The sequence below is a fragment of the Rhopilema esculentum genome, chromosome 20, assembly GCF_057945365.1.
Source record: "Rhopilema esculentum isolate cy_ngs chromosome 20, ASM5794536v1, whole genome shotgun sequence".
In the NCBI taxonomy this organism is placed as follows: domain Eukaryota; kingdom Metazoa; phylum Cnidaria; class Scyphozoa; order Rhizostomeae; family Rhizostomatidae; genus Rhopilema; species Rhopilema esculentum.
Window position 1 is genome coordinate 14,726,461 of NC_142834.1, and position 19,768 is coordinate 14,746,228.

At 40.3% G+C, this 19,768-nt stretch overlaps 1 protein-coding gene across 1 annotated transcript; it reads left to right on the plus strand.

Annotated features, from left to right (window-relative positions):
- The first annotated feature begins 8,465 nt into the window (after window positions 1-8,465).
- Window positions 8,466-13,811, plus strand: LOC135693659 (uncharacterized). Its single transcript, XM_089114369.1, has one exon. It carries the CDS (start codon window positions 8,466-8,468, stop codon window positions 13,809-13,811), a length of 5,346 nt encoding a protein of 1,781 aa, XP_088970495.1.
- Window positions 13,812-19,768: the final 5,957 nt, after the last annotated feature.

Here is a 19,768-nt window from a genome sequence, read left to right on the forward strand (position 1 = left end):
CGTCTAAGATTAACACTTTCTGCATCCGTGTACATCCCTTGAAACCAATGCTGCCTTTCCCTTTCTCTCTTAGTTTTTACCTTCTATCACAGAATAGAAGTGACATTTCGACAAGCGCTGGCTGGGCTTACTTAATACATTGACTAGCCTGCTAATAGAGTTCCTTCCTGCTAATAGAGTTCAAATTTTAGCTGAAAATAGTTTTTTCTGACAGAGGTTTGCCCATCAAAGAAACTTTTTCCAGAAAAAGTCAGATTTGTCATTAAAATTAAATCGTTGTCCACTCTATTGTTTTCTTTACTTATAGCTCAAAATTGGAATTAAAGCTCTTATTCCAGGAGAGGTTTCATGTTTCAAGAAATTTTCCCAGGACAGGGTCAAAAAAATTACTGCGGAAGGCATAACCCTGTATTTTTCTCCAGGTTAAACCCCCCTGGGACAAGGGCTCCATACTCTGAGCACTGGAAACCTAAAATGCACATGTAGGTACAGATTTTGTGCGGTACAGATAATGATGTAATGATGATTCTACTTCACTTGGATTTTTTTCAAGATTATTCATGCACTTATAAGCTTCCTTTTAACCCACGAGTGTGGCTCTGCATCTAGCACCCTAACCAATGCTTGCACAAGATACGGATACCGTAAACCCTCGAATTAGCCCCCTGGGGCTATTAGACTACGCCTCTAAGTCTAACAGTTTGTGAGTCAACGAAAAACTTCATAGGCAATCAGTCTCAAATGTTTAATATAAAGAATATAGAAAAGCTAAGAATAACAATGAAAACAAAGCACTCACGACCTTTAGCTTGCTTGCTTTAGTATTGGCGACTTGTGGCGTCTCTGAATTAAATACTTCGAATGGCAACAGCGACGTCTTTCAAGCGACACACGCTTCGACTTTCATCGGGAAACGGCGGCCACGATTCTTTTGGCAAGGCGGGAACGCCCACAGTAAAAAAGCCTCCTACTCTAAAACAGGCAAGCTCCTTTATACCCTTTCTAAAATACAGCTAGCCAATAACAAAACAGAACATGATAACAGCCAATTAGATACTAGAATAGAACAATAGTTAAAAAGCATAAAAGTTAATAAAAGGATGTTCACGCTGATAACCACGTGGACCAGCACGTGATAGAAGTTCGATCTTCGTACCGTAACATGCCTCCCCCCTTAAGTTCAAACCTCCTGGTTTGGGAGAGCAACGTAGTTCTTAATCTCCAACGGAGTATGTGTCTCTTCCGGGCGCGTTATAGCCGGTTCTTCTGATATCAGGCCATTATCGAAGCTATCGGAAGGCAAATCATTGTCAGGGAGATCGTTAGAATTGTCAAAATCCGCGGGTGGCTCGATTGGACGATCGTTCGGATCGTAATACGGCTTTAATCTATTGGCGTGGACTGGAACCGATACCGGACGGTTATCGAGAGTTCGCAAACGAAAGTGGACCGGAGAAAGCTTGGCGACAATACGGTACGGACCGTGATAGTTGTGCAATAATTTTTTCGATAAGCCTTTCTTGCTTTTCGGGGTAAACACCCATACTTTGTCTCCGATGTCGTAAAGAACTGGTTTACTGCTACGATCGTAGTATTCTTTCATTTTTTGTTGGGCCAACTGCGTCTTAGAAGAAACGATACGCTGCGCATTCTCCAAATTTGTAAGGATACGTGCACGATGCTCAGCGACAGACGACGAAAGATGAGCGGAGGGCGATAACAAGGCAGCATCTACAGGTAAACGAGGCTCACGACCGTACAGTAAGTAGAAGGGCGACTCACCAGTAGAAGCATGAGGCGAAACACGATACGCGAAGAGAATCATGGGGATATGACGATCCCAATCCTTTTGATGACTGCTGACATACATTGATAAGCCTTCAGCAAGAGTTCCATTGAATCGTTCGACAAGGCCATCAGTCTGCGGATGGTACGCGGTAGTGTTCAATTTGCGCGTGTTCATTATTTTACAAACCTCGTTAACAATAGACGATAGAAAATTGGATCCACGATCAGAAAGTAGAGTGCGAGGTGCACTATGCCGAGCGAGTATTTCGTCAACTAACAGTTGAGCAATTCGTGGAGCTTCCGTAGATGGTAGGGCAAATGCCTCTGGCCAACGCGTATAATAGTCCGAAAAAACGATAATGTAACGGTTTCCATCTTCTGAAACAGGAAACGGGCCTAAAATGTCCATAGCAACACGATCGAAAGCACCTTCAATTGGAATAGGCAGTAACGGAGCCTTGCGTTTATTTCGCGGACTTTTCTTCATTGCGCAATCTACACAAGAACGACACCAGTGTTCAATATCTTTGTACATTCCTGGCCAGTAATATCTCAAACGAACCTTTTCGTAGGTTTTCTCCGAGCCAAGGTGTCCGGCAGTTGGGTCATCATGAAGAGAAACAAGAATTTCATGACGAAGAGACGCAGGAATAACGACATGAGTACATAGAGACTTAGCACGACGCTTTCCAGGTGTCCATAGATGACAAAGGATTCCATGTTCATCCAAATAAAAAGAATCGATAGACAGCAATAACGCGCGAGCTTTAGTGTCACTACTTGGCAATTCCGACGTTTCTAAATACTGAATTATGTCAGCAAGATCTTTGTCTTGTCGTTGTAATTTATGCAAGGTAGATGGTGGTGGGCAAGGATGGTTGACAACTGCTACTGGTAAATCGAGAGAGGAAACTTCATGAGCAGAAGGAGATGCAGAATAGACGCAACGAGAAAGGGCGTCTGCATTACCGTTAGCAACACCAGGGCGATGAATAATTTCAAAATCATACTGTTGCAAACGTAAGGCCCAACGTGCAAGGCGGCCAGTAGGGTCTTTGACACGCATTAACCAAGATAAACTGCCATGATCGGTATGAACAAAGAACTTTTTTCCGGACAAATAAGGCTCATACTTTTTTATGCCATCCACAACAGCTAAGGCTTCACGCTCAGTAGTGCTATAGCGAGTTTCAGCAGAGCTCAATTCACGACCACCATACGCTATCACGTGCTCTTTACCATCGACTATCTGTCCTAAAATATAGCCTAACGCTGAATGGCTTGCATCCGTGAACAGATGAAAAGGCAAATTAAAGTCTGGATAGGCCAGAATCGGAGGAGAACACAAACGGTTCTTTAATGTTTGAAAAGCAGACTGGCACTCAGGTGTCCAAGCAAACGCAACGTCCTTGCGAGTTAAACGATTCAAAGGTGAAGCAATTTTCGAAAAACCTTCAACAAAACGTCTGTAGTAATTACAAAGGCCGAGGAAACTACGAACCTCCTTTACTGATTTTGGAACTGGAAACGATTTAACAACTTCAATCTTGCTGGAATCAGGTGAAATTCCTTTTGATGAAACCACAAAACCGAGAAAGTCAACAGACTGACTGGCGAAACGACACTTCGAGGGTTTTAGTTTCAAGTTCGCATCACGCAAACGATTAAATACGAGACGCAAGCGTGCGAGATGTTCTTCATAAGATTCCGAAAAGATGATAATATCGTCTATGTATATTAAGCAAATTTTCCAATCGAGGCCATGTAACACATTGCTCATTAGACGTTGAAAGTTCGGCGGGGCGTTCGTTAGGCCAAAACTTAACACATTAAATTCGTACAATCCTGAATGCGCAATAAAGGCAGTTTTCTCTTTAGAATCATCGTGCATTGCAACTTGATGATATCCAGATTGCAAATCAAGAGTTGAAAAGTATCTGGAACCAGAAAGAGCATCAAGGGCATCATCAATTCTAGGCAAAGGATAACTATCTTTACGAGTGACAGCGTTAAGTTTTCGATAATCGATACAAAATCGAGTTGTACCGTCCTTCTTTTTCACTAAAACAACAGGAGAGCTCCAAGGACTACAAGAAACACTGATTATTTTCTGCTCAAGCATATTCGAAATATGACGGTCGATTTCTGCTCTTTGTGCTTGAGAAACTCTATAAGGCTGCTGCTTGATAGGCCTAGCATCACCAGTATCGATTTCATGTTCAATGATATTTGTGTGACCAAGATCAAGAGATGATGATGCAAAGATGTCAGCATATTCATTTAAAAGTTCATTCAGCTGAGTATTTTCTGCAGTAGACAGTGAAGGACTAGGCAGTGACTTAAACTGGAGACTGAATTCACGAGGAGAAGAATTATACTGACTCTGCGAAGGAGCTTCCATGGATGATACCTCTTTAGATTCTAGCGAAACTATGTCATCAGGGGATGTTATTTGATGAAATCTACCTACAGTTGAACCTTTGTACAGAATGACAGGTGTGTCTGAAGGATTTAGTAAGCGAAAAGTCACTTCACCGTTTTCATTAGGAGAAGACAACGAGCAGGCCCCATACAGATGATAACGATCAGAAAGTTTAGGCACTGCTTCAATTAAGCCAACAACATGTGACGTAGCAAATTTTTCTAAACGAGCTGGAATTACCAATTCACTCTGGGCATCGATAACAAAAGTTTTTGAAACTCTTACATCAGAGATCAGTGGGGGGTACTCCCCTGAAGCAAAATTTATTTTGTTTTTACCAGAAAAATCGACAAATTGCTGACGGACATCAATAACTGCACCGTACTCATGCAAGAAATCACGACCAAGTACAATATTATAAGCTAAACTAGCTACCACAAAAGCATGACATTGATAGGAAACCGATCCTACGAGTATTGGAAACGAGACAGCTCCAATAACAGGAACCTCTTTTCCGTCCGCAGTCTTCACGCTGTTAAGACTTTCTTGTCGGCGCACGCGATAGGCTACACGCAAAAAGTCGTTATAAAATTTGTCACTAATTACAGTTACAGCTGCACCAGTATCGACCAACAATTTAAAGTTTTGTTTCTCGACAATCCCCCAGATAAGGACATTACTTTGAGTCGACGACGAATAAGAGAATTCAGATGAAATCAACGGCAAATCATTGTTTAGTATTTCCTTTTCATTGTTAGATTCTTGATGAATCGATTTTACTGCCAAATTATTCGCAAGATCAGTTTGAATGGGTTGACATTCACGGCCAAAAGTTTGTTTTGCGTCAGGTACAAAACTTTTACTAGTACTTTGACAGGACTTCGAAAGTTTTCGATTGTCAAACCACGTCTGCAGTTCTTTATCAGGTTTAGAGTTTTTCTCTTTGGGGCGAAATACATTAATAGGGCGGTTATGGACCTTCATTGACCCCACCGAGAAGGTCCCATTCCGTTTAAATGTTGTTGACCGTTTCTGAAACTTTGATTCTGAGACTTGTTAAATGATTGATTTGACTCTGGACAATAACGAGCCACGTGACCAACTCTCTGACACTTATTACAAATTGGTTGGCCGTCCGTTGCGCGCAGGTTGCGGCCACGAACACCCTTTTGACTTTGACGTGCTGGAAAATAATTAGGACCCCCTTTTCCTTGAAAATTTTGTTTCAACCTAGCATCCATAACTGCCAACATGTCTTGTCTTAATTCAGATAGCTCATTGCGTGAAACATAATTAGCAGCAGCAGTAGCTACAGGTACGGGGGCAGGCTGGGAAAAGTTTTCGAATCCAACAGCCTGTACTGGTAATGCTTGCGTTGGTAAACGTTTGGCTGACATGGAAGACATCAATAAATTCACTTGTCCTTCGAGTTCCTTAATACGTTGGTCTTGGAAAGTACTGGAATTTCGCATATCAGGCGTGTTCTTTATAACTGCATCGCGCAAACGGGCGAGGCTCTCGGCTTTTTCAAACGAATCTGGCTGATTAAGAATGACATAGTTTTTTATTTCACTAGAAAGGCCATTAATGAAAATGTTCATCATGTCTTTGTCAGAAATACTTAAACGTTGGCACATTTTAATTATGTCGGCCGTATACAGTGATAAAGGCTCTAAAGGTCCTTGTTTTCGAGAATAAAGCTCTTGGCGAAATAGAAAATCAAGGTTTTGAGCGCCGAAATGAGACTTGAGTGCCTCAACCAAGTTGTTGTAATTATTGACTGTGTCGGGATTTTGTGTATGTAGCCAGGCTAACGCAGGGCCATCCAAAAGTAGCGAAATCGCGCCGAGCTTTTTGGCATTGGACCAATTATAAAACTTTGCGAAACGTTCAAATTTCATTAACCATTCATTCAAATCCTCATTGGGTAAGCCATTAAAAGGACGAGGCTTAAATACAGTGACTTGATTATTTCCTTCAATCGCTGCTTGAACAGCAGTCATTTGATTTTGCAAGTCATTAATTGTTGCAGCAAAAGCGGCGTTTTGTTCCTCCATTTTGTTTACGCTAATTCGATTATAAACAACAGGAAAGTCGATACAACCGTTAACAATGCGATTGTTAAAGGCAAACAAATGAGCTGGCAACGATCTTGGCGTATAGCATAAGTGATAATTGTTCAATGACGCAGTTCAATTCAATAAGTTAAACATACGCAATATCACACCAATGTGTCACGAAAGCACAAAACACGCAAGCAAAATAGACTGAGATATCACGATACAAGTTTATTTCAAAAAGTGTATCGACTTTTACTATTTCTCAGTTTCTTTAGTTCCATAAAACAAAGTTAGTATGTTGCCACAATAAGAAAAACAGCAAGTTCGTCAAATTCCTTTAATTCCGTTTCCCAAGAGTTTGTATCCGTAATCTTCATTAAAGTTCAAAACTGTTGCAACAAAATATACTGTTCTCTCAAAAATTTTCCGAAAACTTTTCCTGGAAAGTAGTAATCCTCACACGGGGCACCAATATTAGACTACGCCTCTAAGTCTAACAGTTTGTGAGTCAACGAAAAACTTCATAGGCAATCAGTCTCAAATGTTTAATATAAAGAATATAGAAAAGCTAAGAATAACAATGAAAACAAAGCACTCACGACCTTTAGCTTGCTTGCTTTAGTATTGGCGACTTGTGGCGTCTCTGAATTAAATACTTCGAATGGCAACAGCGACGTCTTTCAAGCGACACACGCTTCGACTTTCATCGGGAAACGGCGGCCACGATTCTTTTGGCAAGGCGGGAACGCCCACAGTAAAAAAGCCTCCTACTCTAAAACAGGCAAGCTCCTTTATACCCTTTCTAAAATACAGCTAGCCAATAACAAAACAGAACATGATAACAGCCAATTAGATACTAGAATAGAACAATAGTTAAAAAGCATAAAAGTTAATAAAAGGATGTTCACGCTGATAACCACGTGGACCAGCACGTGATAGAAGTTCGATCTTCGTACCGTAACAGCTTATCTATTTTTTATATTTTTGGATGGGGGCTTATTCGAGGGGGGGCTTATACGAGGGGGGGGGGCTTATAGAATCATTGTTGACATTAAGAAGACATCGTTTATTTTAGTAGTAATTTCTTTATGAGCATTTGATTAATTACTACCAAAAGTATGAATTTGTTGTGGTAATTCACTGAAACGCCATAGGCGACCTCATCAAACTGATGGCAAAAATCATCAAATTGAGGGGACCAATTTGAGAATCTACGATAGCAGTGGAGGCTTATTCGAGGGGGAGGGGGCTTATTGACAATTTGCAGTTAGGGTGGGGGCTTATTCGAGGGGGGGGGGGAAATTCGAGGATTTACGGTATACACATTAATTGATGTCGAGAGTTAAAACAAAACTTGATGCTGATATGCCAGTTCCGGATCCGGGCATATTCTATCGTGCATTTTGCACCCGGACGCAGGTTTGAACAGGGGGAGCCAAAACCAATAAAAAGGGCACAAACATTTTTTCTGAATCATTATCATGTGTCAAAAATGGCACAGCTTTCATGGTAATTAAATTACCGTAACTTAGATATTTATAAATGAATAATACACATTGCATATAGTAAGAACTATCTTCCCTGAACGCAGACTTGGCTATGTACTCGATTTAGGGACCACGGACTCTTGATCATACTTGACTGTATAACTCCTCATCTCATTTATATTTCTATTACAATACGTTATACTTCATTTTCTTATAATTTAGTTAAGCGGCAGACACATATCCTTCCCCTATACTTGTGGCAGGTGCAATATACTCAACAAATGTTCAGATTTATTGCAACATACCAATGAATCTGCATTGATGCAATCATACATACAAAATTAGTAAAAACTGATTCAAACCCAAATTATGATGTATGTAGAAAATAGCGTTTTGTTAACGTGGAGGTAAGATCACGTGATCAAGGTAGGTAGGAGTAAGAGTTGTGAGAGTCGCACGCGTTTGAAGAAAAAGGATTAAAGTTAAGCTTCGGCTATCGTTTTTGAATCGATATAGTTGGAAACGGGTTCTGCAAGATAGGTAGAACATCCAGATTATGTTTGAGATTGTGGCCTTTCAAGCCGTTTAATCACACGAACTTCTTGAGCATAATAATTGGCAAGTCAGAGTGACTTAGGCCAGCCTTTTCCCCACATGGTGCCGTTTTGCCGGGATATATTTTGAGTTTGTTTATCGTTCATCGGAAATATGGCGGAAGCAGAGTTAAAGAAAAAAGTTAAGGCAAGAAGCGTTACAAGAAGATACGTTAAGAAAATAATTGATAATACGGAGAAGCTTTTGAAAGAGAATGGAGAAGAAGAAGCAAACAGATTGCTAACTAACAAGGAGATTTTGCTCGAGCAACTCGCTGAACTAAAAGAGATGGACAAATGGATAGTGGACGCGATAGAGGAATCGAAGTTCGAAGATGAAGTTTTTGAGAGTAAAGACGTGGAAGCGTCAATACGGTTTTGTATAACGAAAATCGAATCGCGGTTGAAAGTTTTGATTCAGAAAAGCGGAGCGGAAAAAGCAAATGGAGAAAATACCCCCACAAGGGAGCCAACGAGAAGAGTAACAAAGCTGCCACAGCTGAAGTTGAAAGTTTTTACAGGAAATCCTACTGAATGGCCTTCCTTTTGGGAAATGTTTCGCGCTGCAATAGATTCCGATGAAACTTTAGAAAATGTTGTGAAATTTAGTTATTTAAAATCGCAGTTAGAAGGAGTTGCCGCGGATGCAATTGCGGGGTTGAAAGTTTCGAACGCGACGTATAGTGAAGCCATTGATTTGCTGAAAAGGAGATTTGGTGATGACCAGGTCATCATTTCAACCCACATGGATAAACTATTGAACATTGCTGCAGTAGAGTCGATGAATGATGTAAAGAAATTGAGAGAAATGTACGACCAAATTGAATCAAATGTTAGAAGTTTGGGGGCACTAGGATTGCCAGTTAGTGGCTATGAACAATTGCTATCGCCGATTGTTATAAACAAACTCCCTGCAGAGCTTAGAATCGCTATAACAAGAAAAGTGAAGAACTCGGATTTATCGGAAATACTATGTTGTATCAATGAAGAAGTGCAGGTGCGTGAAAAATGTTTGTTAAGTAAAGTAACCGTCGGGCAAAGTCGTAAACAAGCCCCCATTGAAGAAACGAAGGTGAGATGGGTGGCACGAAACAACCAAGCCACGACCGCCGCGTTGTATACGGAACATGGTATAGATAATGAAAAGTATAGAGCGATTAAATGCGTTTATTGCGATGCAGCACACAAGTCGCATTTGTGTAAGACAGTAACCGACCACAACGTGAGAAGGAAAATATTGTCGCAAAAGAATCGATGCTTTATTTGCTTGCGACCGGGTCATGTCGCACGAAATTGCCGCACCAACATGCGATGCTTGAAGTGCAACCGCCGACATCACTCTACGATTTGCGATTGCTATGTTAGAGAGGGGGTAAACGAAAAGACCAATGCGATAAAAGGCAGTGAGAAGAAAAACGATGCCCTAGAAGTTTCTCCACATCAATCGACAACGAACATGCACACAAACACGAGGAATTCGGTATTGCTACAAACCGCGCGAGTGCCAGTGAAAACCCCCCAAAAGCAGAACGTGAGTACTGTGCGCCTGGTTTTCGACTCAGGGAGCCAAAATACTTATGTGACGTCAGATCTGAAAAATGCCCTCAGTTTGCCAGTGATCGGCAAGGACAAAATGTTTATAAAAACGTTTGGGGACGTATCACCGAAGTTCACAACATGTGAAATTGTTCAACTCGGAATTGTGTGCAAGGACGGTACGGAAATCGTGGTACAAGCCTACGTAGTTCCTGTTATTTGCACGCCTATCAGCAACCAGTTGTTATCTATGGCTATCGAAAAATACGAGCATCTGCGCGGATTAGACCTTGCGGATTACTGTGATGGAGACGAGTTGGAAGCCGATAGAAAGGTGGAAATTCTGGTTGGAGCGGATTATTATTGGCATTTCGTTGGAGGTAATGTAATACGAGGCGAAGGAATAAGTCCTGTTGCTATGGAAACGAAGGTAGGCTGGGTGGTTTCTGGCCCTACACAAATGGTAAGTGAAAATTCATCTTCACATCTTTTAAAGATTGATGCACAAGTAATTGAAACAGAAGACTGTGGTTTAGTAAATGAAATAAAAAACTTTTGGAATAATGAATCGATTGGTGTAAAGGACAATGCTGTAGAGCAGGGGGTGATGAAGAAATTTGAAGAAGATGTCCGTTTTATCGAAAATAGATATGAAGTGAAATTGCCCTTTAAAGATGGACACTCTTCGGTCCCGGACAATTATTCCCTCGCACAAAAAAGGCTCTCGAGGCAGTTGATTAAATTGAACGAAGATAGTGAAGTTGCCAAGAAGTATGATGAAGTGATAAAGGAGCAATTAAGCGAGGGGATAATTGAAAGGGTAGATGAGAGTGATCGTATTACGCCTAAAGTGGGTATGGTAACTTATTTACCGCATCGTCATGTTTTGAGGCCAGACAAGGAAACTACTAAATTAAGAGTGGTTTTTGACGCATCGGCTAAGTACAAAGGGGAAGGCATTAGTCTAAATGATGTTTTGGACCCAGGTCCCTCGCTACTTCCTCTGCTGTATGACATCTTGGTAAGATTTCGCGCGGGAAAGGTTGTTCTTGTCGGGGATATCGAAAAAGCGTTTCTAAATATTTCTATCGCCCCGGAACATCGTGATTTTCTACGTTTTTTATGGGTTAATGACCTCGCTTCTGATGACCCCAAGGTGGTAATTTATAGATTTCGAAGATTATGTTTTGGACTAGTATCCAGCCCGTTTGTTTTGAATGCAACAGTACGCTACCATATGTCGCAGTACATAAACGAAGATGCTAACTTTGTCGAAACAGTTGCAAATTCACTTTATTGTGATGATTTTGTGGGTAGTTTAAATACTGAAAACGAATGCCTTGTGTTGTACGAAAAATTAAAGGCACGATTTGCCGCAGGGGCTTTCAATATGCGAAAGTGGGTGTCTAATTCAAAGGCTGTATTAGATAAAATCAATGAGATGGAAGGAAATTTACTAAAGGACAGTCGACCTGAAATAAAAGTACTGGGACTAATTTGGAATGTGGAGACTGATCAATTGAAATTCGACTTTCCATCTATGATAGGGAATATTGATAAAGTCATTACTAAAAGAGTTGTTTTAGCTACGACAGCCAAATTGTTTGACCCACTTGGTTTGATCAGTCCGGCTATTATGCCCCTTAAGCTGATATTTCAACAGTTGTGTAAAGAAAACAACGATTGGGATTTTCCCTGCAGTGATCCTATTCTGACACAGTGGTTTAATATTATTAAGGACATGCAAGAAACTGGGCAAATTTGTTTTGACAGATTTTATCTCGATAGAAAGTTCAATGCTGATGATATTGACTTTATTGATTTACATGGGTTTTGCGACGCCTCCTTAAATGCGTACGGGGGTTGTGTTTATATTGTGTACACATTGAAATTTGGTGAGAAATTTCCGTGTCTCATTTCATCCAAAACACGCATCGCGCCTATCGGAGGGGAAACCGTCCCCCGTCTGGAACTGTTAGCAGCGTTAATTCTCGCGAGATTGATGAACAGCGTCAAGCAGGCGTTAAGCAAGAAAATTCAAATTCGGGATTGCGTTTATTGGTGTGATTCGCAGATTACGCTGTGGTGGATTCGAAGCATTAGCAAAACGCTAAAACCCTTCGTTCAAAATCGAGTAGTTGAAATAAGGGAGTTGTCTGCGCCTTCGCAATGGTGTTACTGCCCTTCCAAGCAAAATCCCGCCGATATTTTGTCAAGGGGAGCAAAAGCGTCGACGTTGAAAGTAAATTCATTTTGGTGGCGAGGCCCCGATTTTCTGGTTATGCCCCCTGACTTTTGGCCGACAACTGAACATAACTCAGTCTCCGAGTCTTTGAATTCTGATATTGATGGCGAATCGACCATAGTGAATTTGGTGACTGAAAATAGAGCCAGTCTGAATACGATAATTGACGCTGAAAGATTTAGTGAACTGAGTAAATTACTTCGAGTAACTGCTTTTGTGCTTCGTTTTGTAAACAACATTCGAGCACGCATTGCTAAAACAGAGACGATAATTGAGGAACTTACTTGCGAGGAATTTGAAATTGCGAGGTTGAGGTGGCTTTTATGTGTCCAAAGTGAAATAAAGGAGGATAAAAGTTTTCAGAATTTGAAATCAAATTTGAGTCTTTTTGAAGATGAAGATAAACTTTTACGTTGTAGAGGTAGAATTGGTAATGCGCCCTTGCCATATGAAACGCGTTTTCCAGTGATTTTACCTAGAGAAGGACACATTACTGACTTAATTTTAGCGCGATGCCACGAAAACGTGCGTCATAATGGAGTAAAAGAAACATTAACGGAACTGCGAGCGCGATATTGGATTGTACGTGGAAGGCAAAAGGTCAGAAAATTTTTAGGGAGCTGCGTAAAGTGCAAACGAATTCAAGGGAAAAATTACAATGTTCCCCCCGAGCCCGATCTTCCCGATTTTCGGACCGATGTTGGACACCCCTTCGCAAAAATCGGAATTGATTATGCCGGGCCTATTTTCGTGAAGAATATTTTTGGGAATGAAAATACAATATTCAAATCGTATATTGTTCTAATTACTTGCGCTAGTACACGTGCTATTCATTTAGAACTCGCGCCAGATTTGGGAGCTGATGCTTTAATTCGAGCTCTAAAGCGTTTCCAGGCCAGAAGAGGAATTCCAAATTTTATCATTAGTGACAATGGGAAGACATTTAAAGATTCGTCGTTGAAACTGTATATAAACGAGAACGGTACCCAATGGAGTTTCATTACGGAGCGTGCCCCGTGGTTCGGTAGATTTTATGAAAGATTAGTTCAATCTGTTAAGAAGTGCCTTCGAAAAACTTTGCGAAATGCAAAGCTGAACTATGAAGAGCTAAATACGCATTTAATTGAAGTTGAAGGAGTTTTAAATTCGCGGCCACTTACTTATCTTTACGATGAAATTGGGGAACCCCTTACCCCAAGTCATTTGATAATGGGGCGTAGAATTCTCGATAAACCAAGGAAAAATGGACTCTCTGACGTCGGTAGTGACAATAAATCGCTAAAAAGACGCGAAAGATATTTGAACCTCGTTTTGGAACATTTTCGTAAAAGATTTAGCAAAGAATATTTAACCAGTTTGCGCGAGTTTCATACAGCAAAGAAATTGTTGAAAAGTCGTTTGATTCGTAAGGGACACGTAGTCACAGTTTATGAGGAGAAACGTCCGCGTCAGATGTGGAAACTCGGGAGAATCGTTGAATTGGTTCATGGAAAGGACAAACACGTTCGATCAGCAGTTGTAAGAGTATACAGCAACGGTAAAACAATAGATATTCGTCGTCCTGTCAAGCTGCTGTACCCGGTAGAACTTACGGAAGAAATCGAAGAACTAGATAACGATATTTCAGAACCTCAAATAACACCGGTTATGGACGAGGACGTCGTGGAGTTTATATCCTAATTAGTATTTACTTAATTCGTTTTGTTCAACTTGTTCTGTTAGAAGTATCGTAAATTCGTATTTCCCGCGCGGGGAGTGTAGAAAATAGCGTTTTGTTAACGTGGAGGTAAGATCACGTGATCAAGGTAGGTAGGAGTAAGAGTTGTGAGAGTCGCACGCGTTTGAAGAAAAAGGATTAAAGTTAAGCTTCGGCTATCGTTTTTGAATCGATATAGTTGGAAACGGGTTCTGCAAGATAGGTAGAACATCCAGATTATGTTTGAGATTGTGGCCTTTCAAGCCGTTTAATCACACGAACTTCTTGAGCATAATAATTGGCAAGTCAGAGTGACTTAGGCCAGCCTTTTCCCCACAATGTAAGGAGCTGAAAGGAATTTTCGAATCTTTAGTCTTTATCTACGTCAAAGCGAATTCCAGTCCCTATCTCTTTCAAAGTTTCAGTCTCTATGATTATCTAAAGCAGGGGTCGGCAACCCGCGGCCCGCGGGCCACATGTGGCCCGCAAGGTACTTTTGTGTGGCCCGGAAGGCCCTTGTTAACCTGTAAATAATTTGGCCCAATGCACGAATGTCGGCTCGGATTCAGTGATCCTAGATTCTTGTCTAGATTAGCATTCCTCGTTGTCACTACTAGTCAATGGAACAAGCTGAACAAGAAGCTTCAAGGCCATGGTCAATTTGTGAATGTCATGTATGAACATGTTGTCACGTTCCTGCTTATGCAACATCTTTGTAAAACTCAGCTGAATCAATGGAACTTTAGACAGGGAATTTTTAACAACAATCGAGCAAAGTGCCTAACCTTAGTTTTTGCTCTTTATTTGGGTATTTTAAGCCTTGCTGAATATTTTAAGCCTTGGATACATTTTTGTAACACAATAGAAATCACGTGATCGATGACGTCATTTTCCCCAGTCATCAAAATTTTTAATTCTCTTTTTTGAAAAATCGCTCCAACCATCTTGTTTGGCATTGTAATAGGAGCAAAAAGTTCTAAAGAATAAACTCTATCAGACCTGCAGATAACGAGTTATTGCTATTTAAGTTTGCATGACGTCATCAAAATGGCGGTTCTGCAGTTTTCAAGCACGTGGAATTCAAAGGCTCATGGTCATAATTTAGGTTGCTTTACCTCGATTTTGAAGTTTTTTGACCTTTGTGTTATTTGGCAACTCAATAATGTTATTTGAGCTGATATATTTGCACGCCTTGGAAACTAAGTATTGAACAAAATGCAAGCAAAAGGACAATGTTCTAATAAAAATTTTTCTTCAAAAAAGCTATACTGAAGAGGAGCTTTCGTCAGCAATGAAAGACCGTCGATTCGTCAGCATTGTCGCTCGGCAATGAACTCCAACTTTTACAGCAGCTAGAGGGTGCAATATTAAATAGCACTTATATGCCAAGCATGAGTTGATACCTCTTGCACTCAATCATCACAATTACAAGCGATGTTGCAGTTATCAGAATGTCTGTCGAAGTCATTTGAAGGAAACGATGCACAGGGACAGATTTACTATGATGGTGGGGGGAGGGGGTGGTGCAACAATTTGTGTCCTTTGGCAAATTTTGCTACCATTTGTTTAAAAACATTTTTTGGTAGTCAATAGTAATCAAATATCGCCAAGATTTTTCTTTGTTTACCTTGTTATCTTCTTTATCTTTAAATTAAAACCGAATTTTAAAGATAGGCGTTTCCATCATTTTCCAGTGACATGAAGGGTGTGGCACGAAAATTCAATTATTATCTTACAGCCCACACCCTTATCCTTGCCGCTTAAATCTGTCCCTGACTTTGCATCCAGTATTCTCAGACCTGAAGATTGATAGAATTGATGTAAGAATTACTGGTAAGCCATATTCCAAATTTCACAACGAATTGCTCAATAGAGAGACAAACGTTACACAGGACCTTTTCGATACAACTTTATATAAACATACATGGAAGCTAATACATGTGTTAACACGATTCATAGGCATTGCATGGTCAGAGTAGCTCTTGGAAAGAAATTGCATATCAAGACAGCTTCGAAAGATAACGAGTCAACAGAAAAAAAAGTTTCGATCGTCTAGCTCATTAAAAGTACAAAAAGCTTTTTCACTTTAATAAAGAAGTGAGCTTGAATATAGAAGCCGGTGCCGCTTTCTATTGCTACACGCTCGGACTGTTCCGTGCATCATCGAGTAAAAAGTTGATGCTGCAAGGCTTGCATAAATGCCACAAATGGTAAGATGGAGTTAGATTCGTCATCACTATGCAAAATTAAAGTAGCCCGTAAAGAGGATTGCAAGGGTTGTGCAAAGCAAGGAAAGGATATTATGCCTTAAGTATTCTTCATTGTCATAGAGGAACACAAACATACAGAGTCTAAAGAAATAGATGTTTGTTCTTGCATTCGTGTGTTCTCAAAGACGTAGACATTCGGCTTGTGCTTCATGCAGTAATGCAAGAATCAGATGTAGTTCTTATCTCAAAAAATACTGATGTTCTTGTGCTTTTAATTTGGGCGTAAAAACACACAGGTTTAACAATTATGACCATGAGAGATTCGTCAAAGTTGGAAGCATTTGCAGAAGCCTCGGCAAATAACTGTGTTCTTCCCTGCCAGCATTCCATGCTATCACAGGGTGAGATAACACATCCTACTTCTACAGGGCTGAGAAACTTATTAACGACGATTTAAAATACCAGCATATTGAGAACTTGGCTATTTCCTAGAAATTAGCTAAGAAAGCCTTGGGTGGCGCACGGGAGTTCATTTGAACGGCTGTATACAGTGACAAAAAAGTGAATTCTACAACAATAAAATTCTATCAACAGATGAAAGAGAAGAAATTTCTTTCTCTACTCAAACTCGCTTTATCAATTGGCGGAAAGAAACTATGTTGACCTTTTATGACCCTTTGTTGAAGAAACATAGGAACAGGTTATTGCCTTGATGCTCAAATTCTATGACACGCTTCTGCTTACCAGTTAACGCATGAAGCTGTTCCTATGTTTCTTCAATATGATGCCTCTTAGTTGTCTGGTGGAAAAAGGATCGATGCCAACGGGTCGAAACTTAGATATGAGGGCCGATCCGTGCCTTGGGTACAATTTCTTGTCGTTCTTCGTTGACTTGTTTAACTTCAAAGCTGCCTTGATATGTAATTGCTTTCCAAGAACTACACTGATTACGCAATGAGTATGAATCGTGTTAACGCATGTAAAAACTTCCATGTATGAAGCTGTATCGAAAAGGTCCTGATGTAATTTTTGTCTCTCTATTGAACAATTCGTTTTGAAATTTCGGAATATGGCTTGCCAGCAATACTTGCACTCATTCCCGTAACTTTCCTATCTGAGAAAGCTAGATGCATCGTTTCCTTCAAATGACTTCGACAGACATTCTGATAACTGCAACATTTATACTTGTACTTGTTGCTACCTAGCATCTGAGAAACTATGCTTATCGAGCAGTGTCCTGGTCCTTCCTCTCGATGTGACAACACCTCGTGATTCCTATGCCTGGAATTACAGAGAGCTGGCGACTCTCCTCACTTTGGGTAAAAGTTTGGTCATGCCAGAGACTCGAACCACGGACCCTTGGGTCTGTAGTCAGCGTCTCTAACAATTGAACCATCCTCGCATCGCCTGTGATTGTGATGATTGAGTGCAAAAGGTATCAACTCATGCTTGGCATATAAGTGCTATTTAATATTGCACCCTCTAGCTGCTGTAAAAGTTGGAGTTCATTGCCGAGCGACAATGCTGACGAATCGACGGCCTTTCATTGCTGACGAAAGCTCCTCTTTAGTACCTTAGTCGAAAGCTCCTTTTTTGAAGAAAATTTTTTATTAGAACATTTTCCTTTTGCTTGCATTTTGTTCAATACTTAGTTTCCCAGGCGTGCAAATATATCAGCTCAAATGACATTTTTGAGTTGCCAAATTACACAAAGGTCAAAAAACTTCAAAATCGAGGTAAAGCAACCTAAATTATGACCATGAGCCTTTGAATTCCACGTGCTTGAAAACTGCAGAACCACCATTTTGATGACGTCATGCAAACTTTAAATAGCAATAACTCGTTATCTGCAGCTCTGATAGAGTTTATTCTTTAAAACTTTTTGCTCCTATTACAATGGCAAACAAGATGGTTTGAGCGATTTTTCAAAAAAGAGAATTAAAAATGTTGGTGACCGAGGAAAATGACGTCATCGATCACGTCATTTCTTTTGTGTTTCAAAAATGTATCCAAAGCTTAAAATGTTCAACAAGGCTTAAAGTACCCAAATCAAGAGCAAAAACTAAGGTTAGGCACTTTGCTCGATTGTTGTTAAAAATTCCCTGTCTACTTGGTTCACTTTCCATCTTCAAATGGAGTTGATCGAGCTGCAGGGTACCAGTCAATTGGAACAGAAATACAAGGAAACTCATATAATCCAGTTTTATATAGAGTATCTCCATGGTGGATGATGGTTCATATCCAGGTCTGGTGCAGCATGCCAAGAAGATGCGTTGCATGTTTGAAAGTACTAATCTTTGCGAAAGTCTCTTCTCAAAGATGAAGTAAGCGAAGAGTAGACTGCGATCTCGAATGACTATCAACATAAACATTCGGCTGTCAACATAAACAATTCTGCCAAATATTGAGAAGTTGGCCAAGGACATGCAGCGCCAAGTTGCGCATTAGCTTCTTGTAACATAACATACTGAACAGTAAACATGTACTTTACATCTATCTTTGTATTTACGAACTGCTTCCAAGTTACAGTACATTTACCGATAAATACAAATTTATTGATAAGATTAGCAGTTAGGTAGAATTGGTTTACATTAGAATTTAGAATTATACTGTATTTTGAGTTGCGGCCCTGGTATGCATGTCAGAAATCAACTTTGGCCCCCTGTTTTATAAAGGTTGCCGATCCCTGATCTAAAGCCTAAGCTGTATTCGAAAAATAATTTTAATTTCTTATTTTTACATTCAAGCAATTTAGCCCCCTTCCATCCCTACGCCAGTTGAAACACATAATTCTTTTCCCCTCCATGAAATATTCTTTAAAGGCTACAAAGTTTCAAGTTCGAGTCATCTCCGCGCAATTGGCCGAAGGTGTGTGGGCACGTTCTTCACTGCCATAGCCCTGCCATAGTAAAATAAATTTGCAACGCTGATTAGGTTTATCTCAACAGTCTTTTCTTTGTGTATCGAAAGAATCATGCAGTGGTTAAGTCGTCCTCGGGACAATTCTTCAACTCCCTTTAGACTTTGTTGTTGAAGACATACTAAGGACATTTTTCTCGCCCAAGTCTCCTCGGTAGTCTCCTTACCATCACCTCTGAACTTGCGCCTTTTGCATCATGACCATCTGCATCATGAAATATGTTTGCATCAAGAACTTAAGTAAGAAAATTTCAGTGAAGTATCAAGAGAAATATCTTCATAATAACTTTGAGTGCTTTTTTGTTAATCAGTAAGCACTAACAAAAAACTGTTGTCATATGGAATTCAATGTGACCATTATATCTTAATTATACATACACAATATGGACCTGTCTTTGAAGCGAACTCATTTCTATTCCAGCGATCCTCAACGATCGGATCGTTCACGATCGCTGGGGATCGCTACAAATTTGACATGCGGTTTCCATTTGATCGTTTACGATCGCTGCAAAACTCCAGCGATCCTCAGCGATCGTGAACGATCAAATGGAAACCAGGCTTTAAGATGCGCAGTTCAATCGAAAATTCGGTGAAGAATCTTCCTAGACATTCTGCTAGACATCTTTGAAGCCAGGAGAAAAATCTTAAAATCCGGGAGACCGGGAGTTAGCAGTCAAAACCGGGAGTCTCCCGGCTGAACCGGGAAGGTTGACAGGTCTGGTTGTTTTTGGTTTTTTCTCACGAATAGATTCAAAATTTTAACAAAAAAGTACCAGTTATTGAATTTGTGATGTTGAGAATACTTCTTAGAA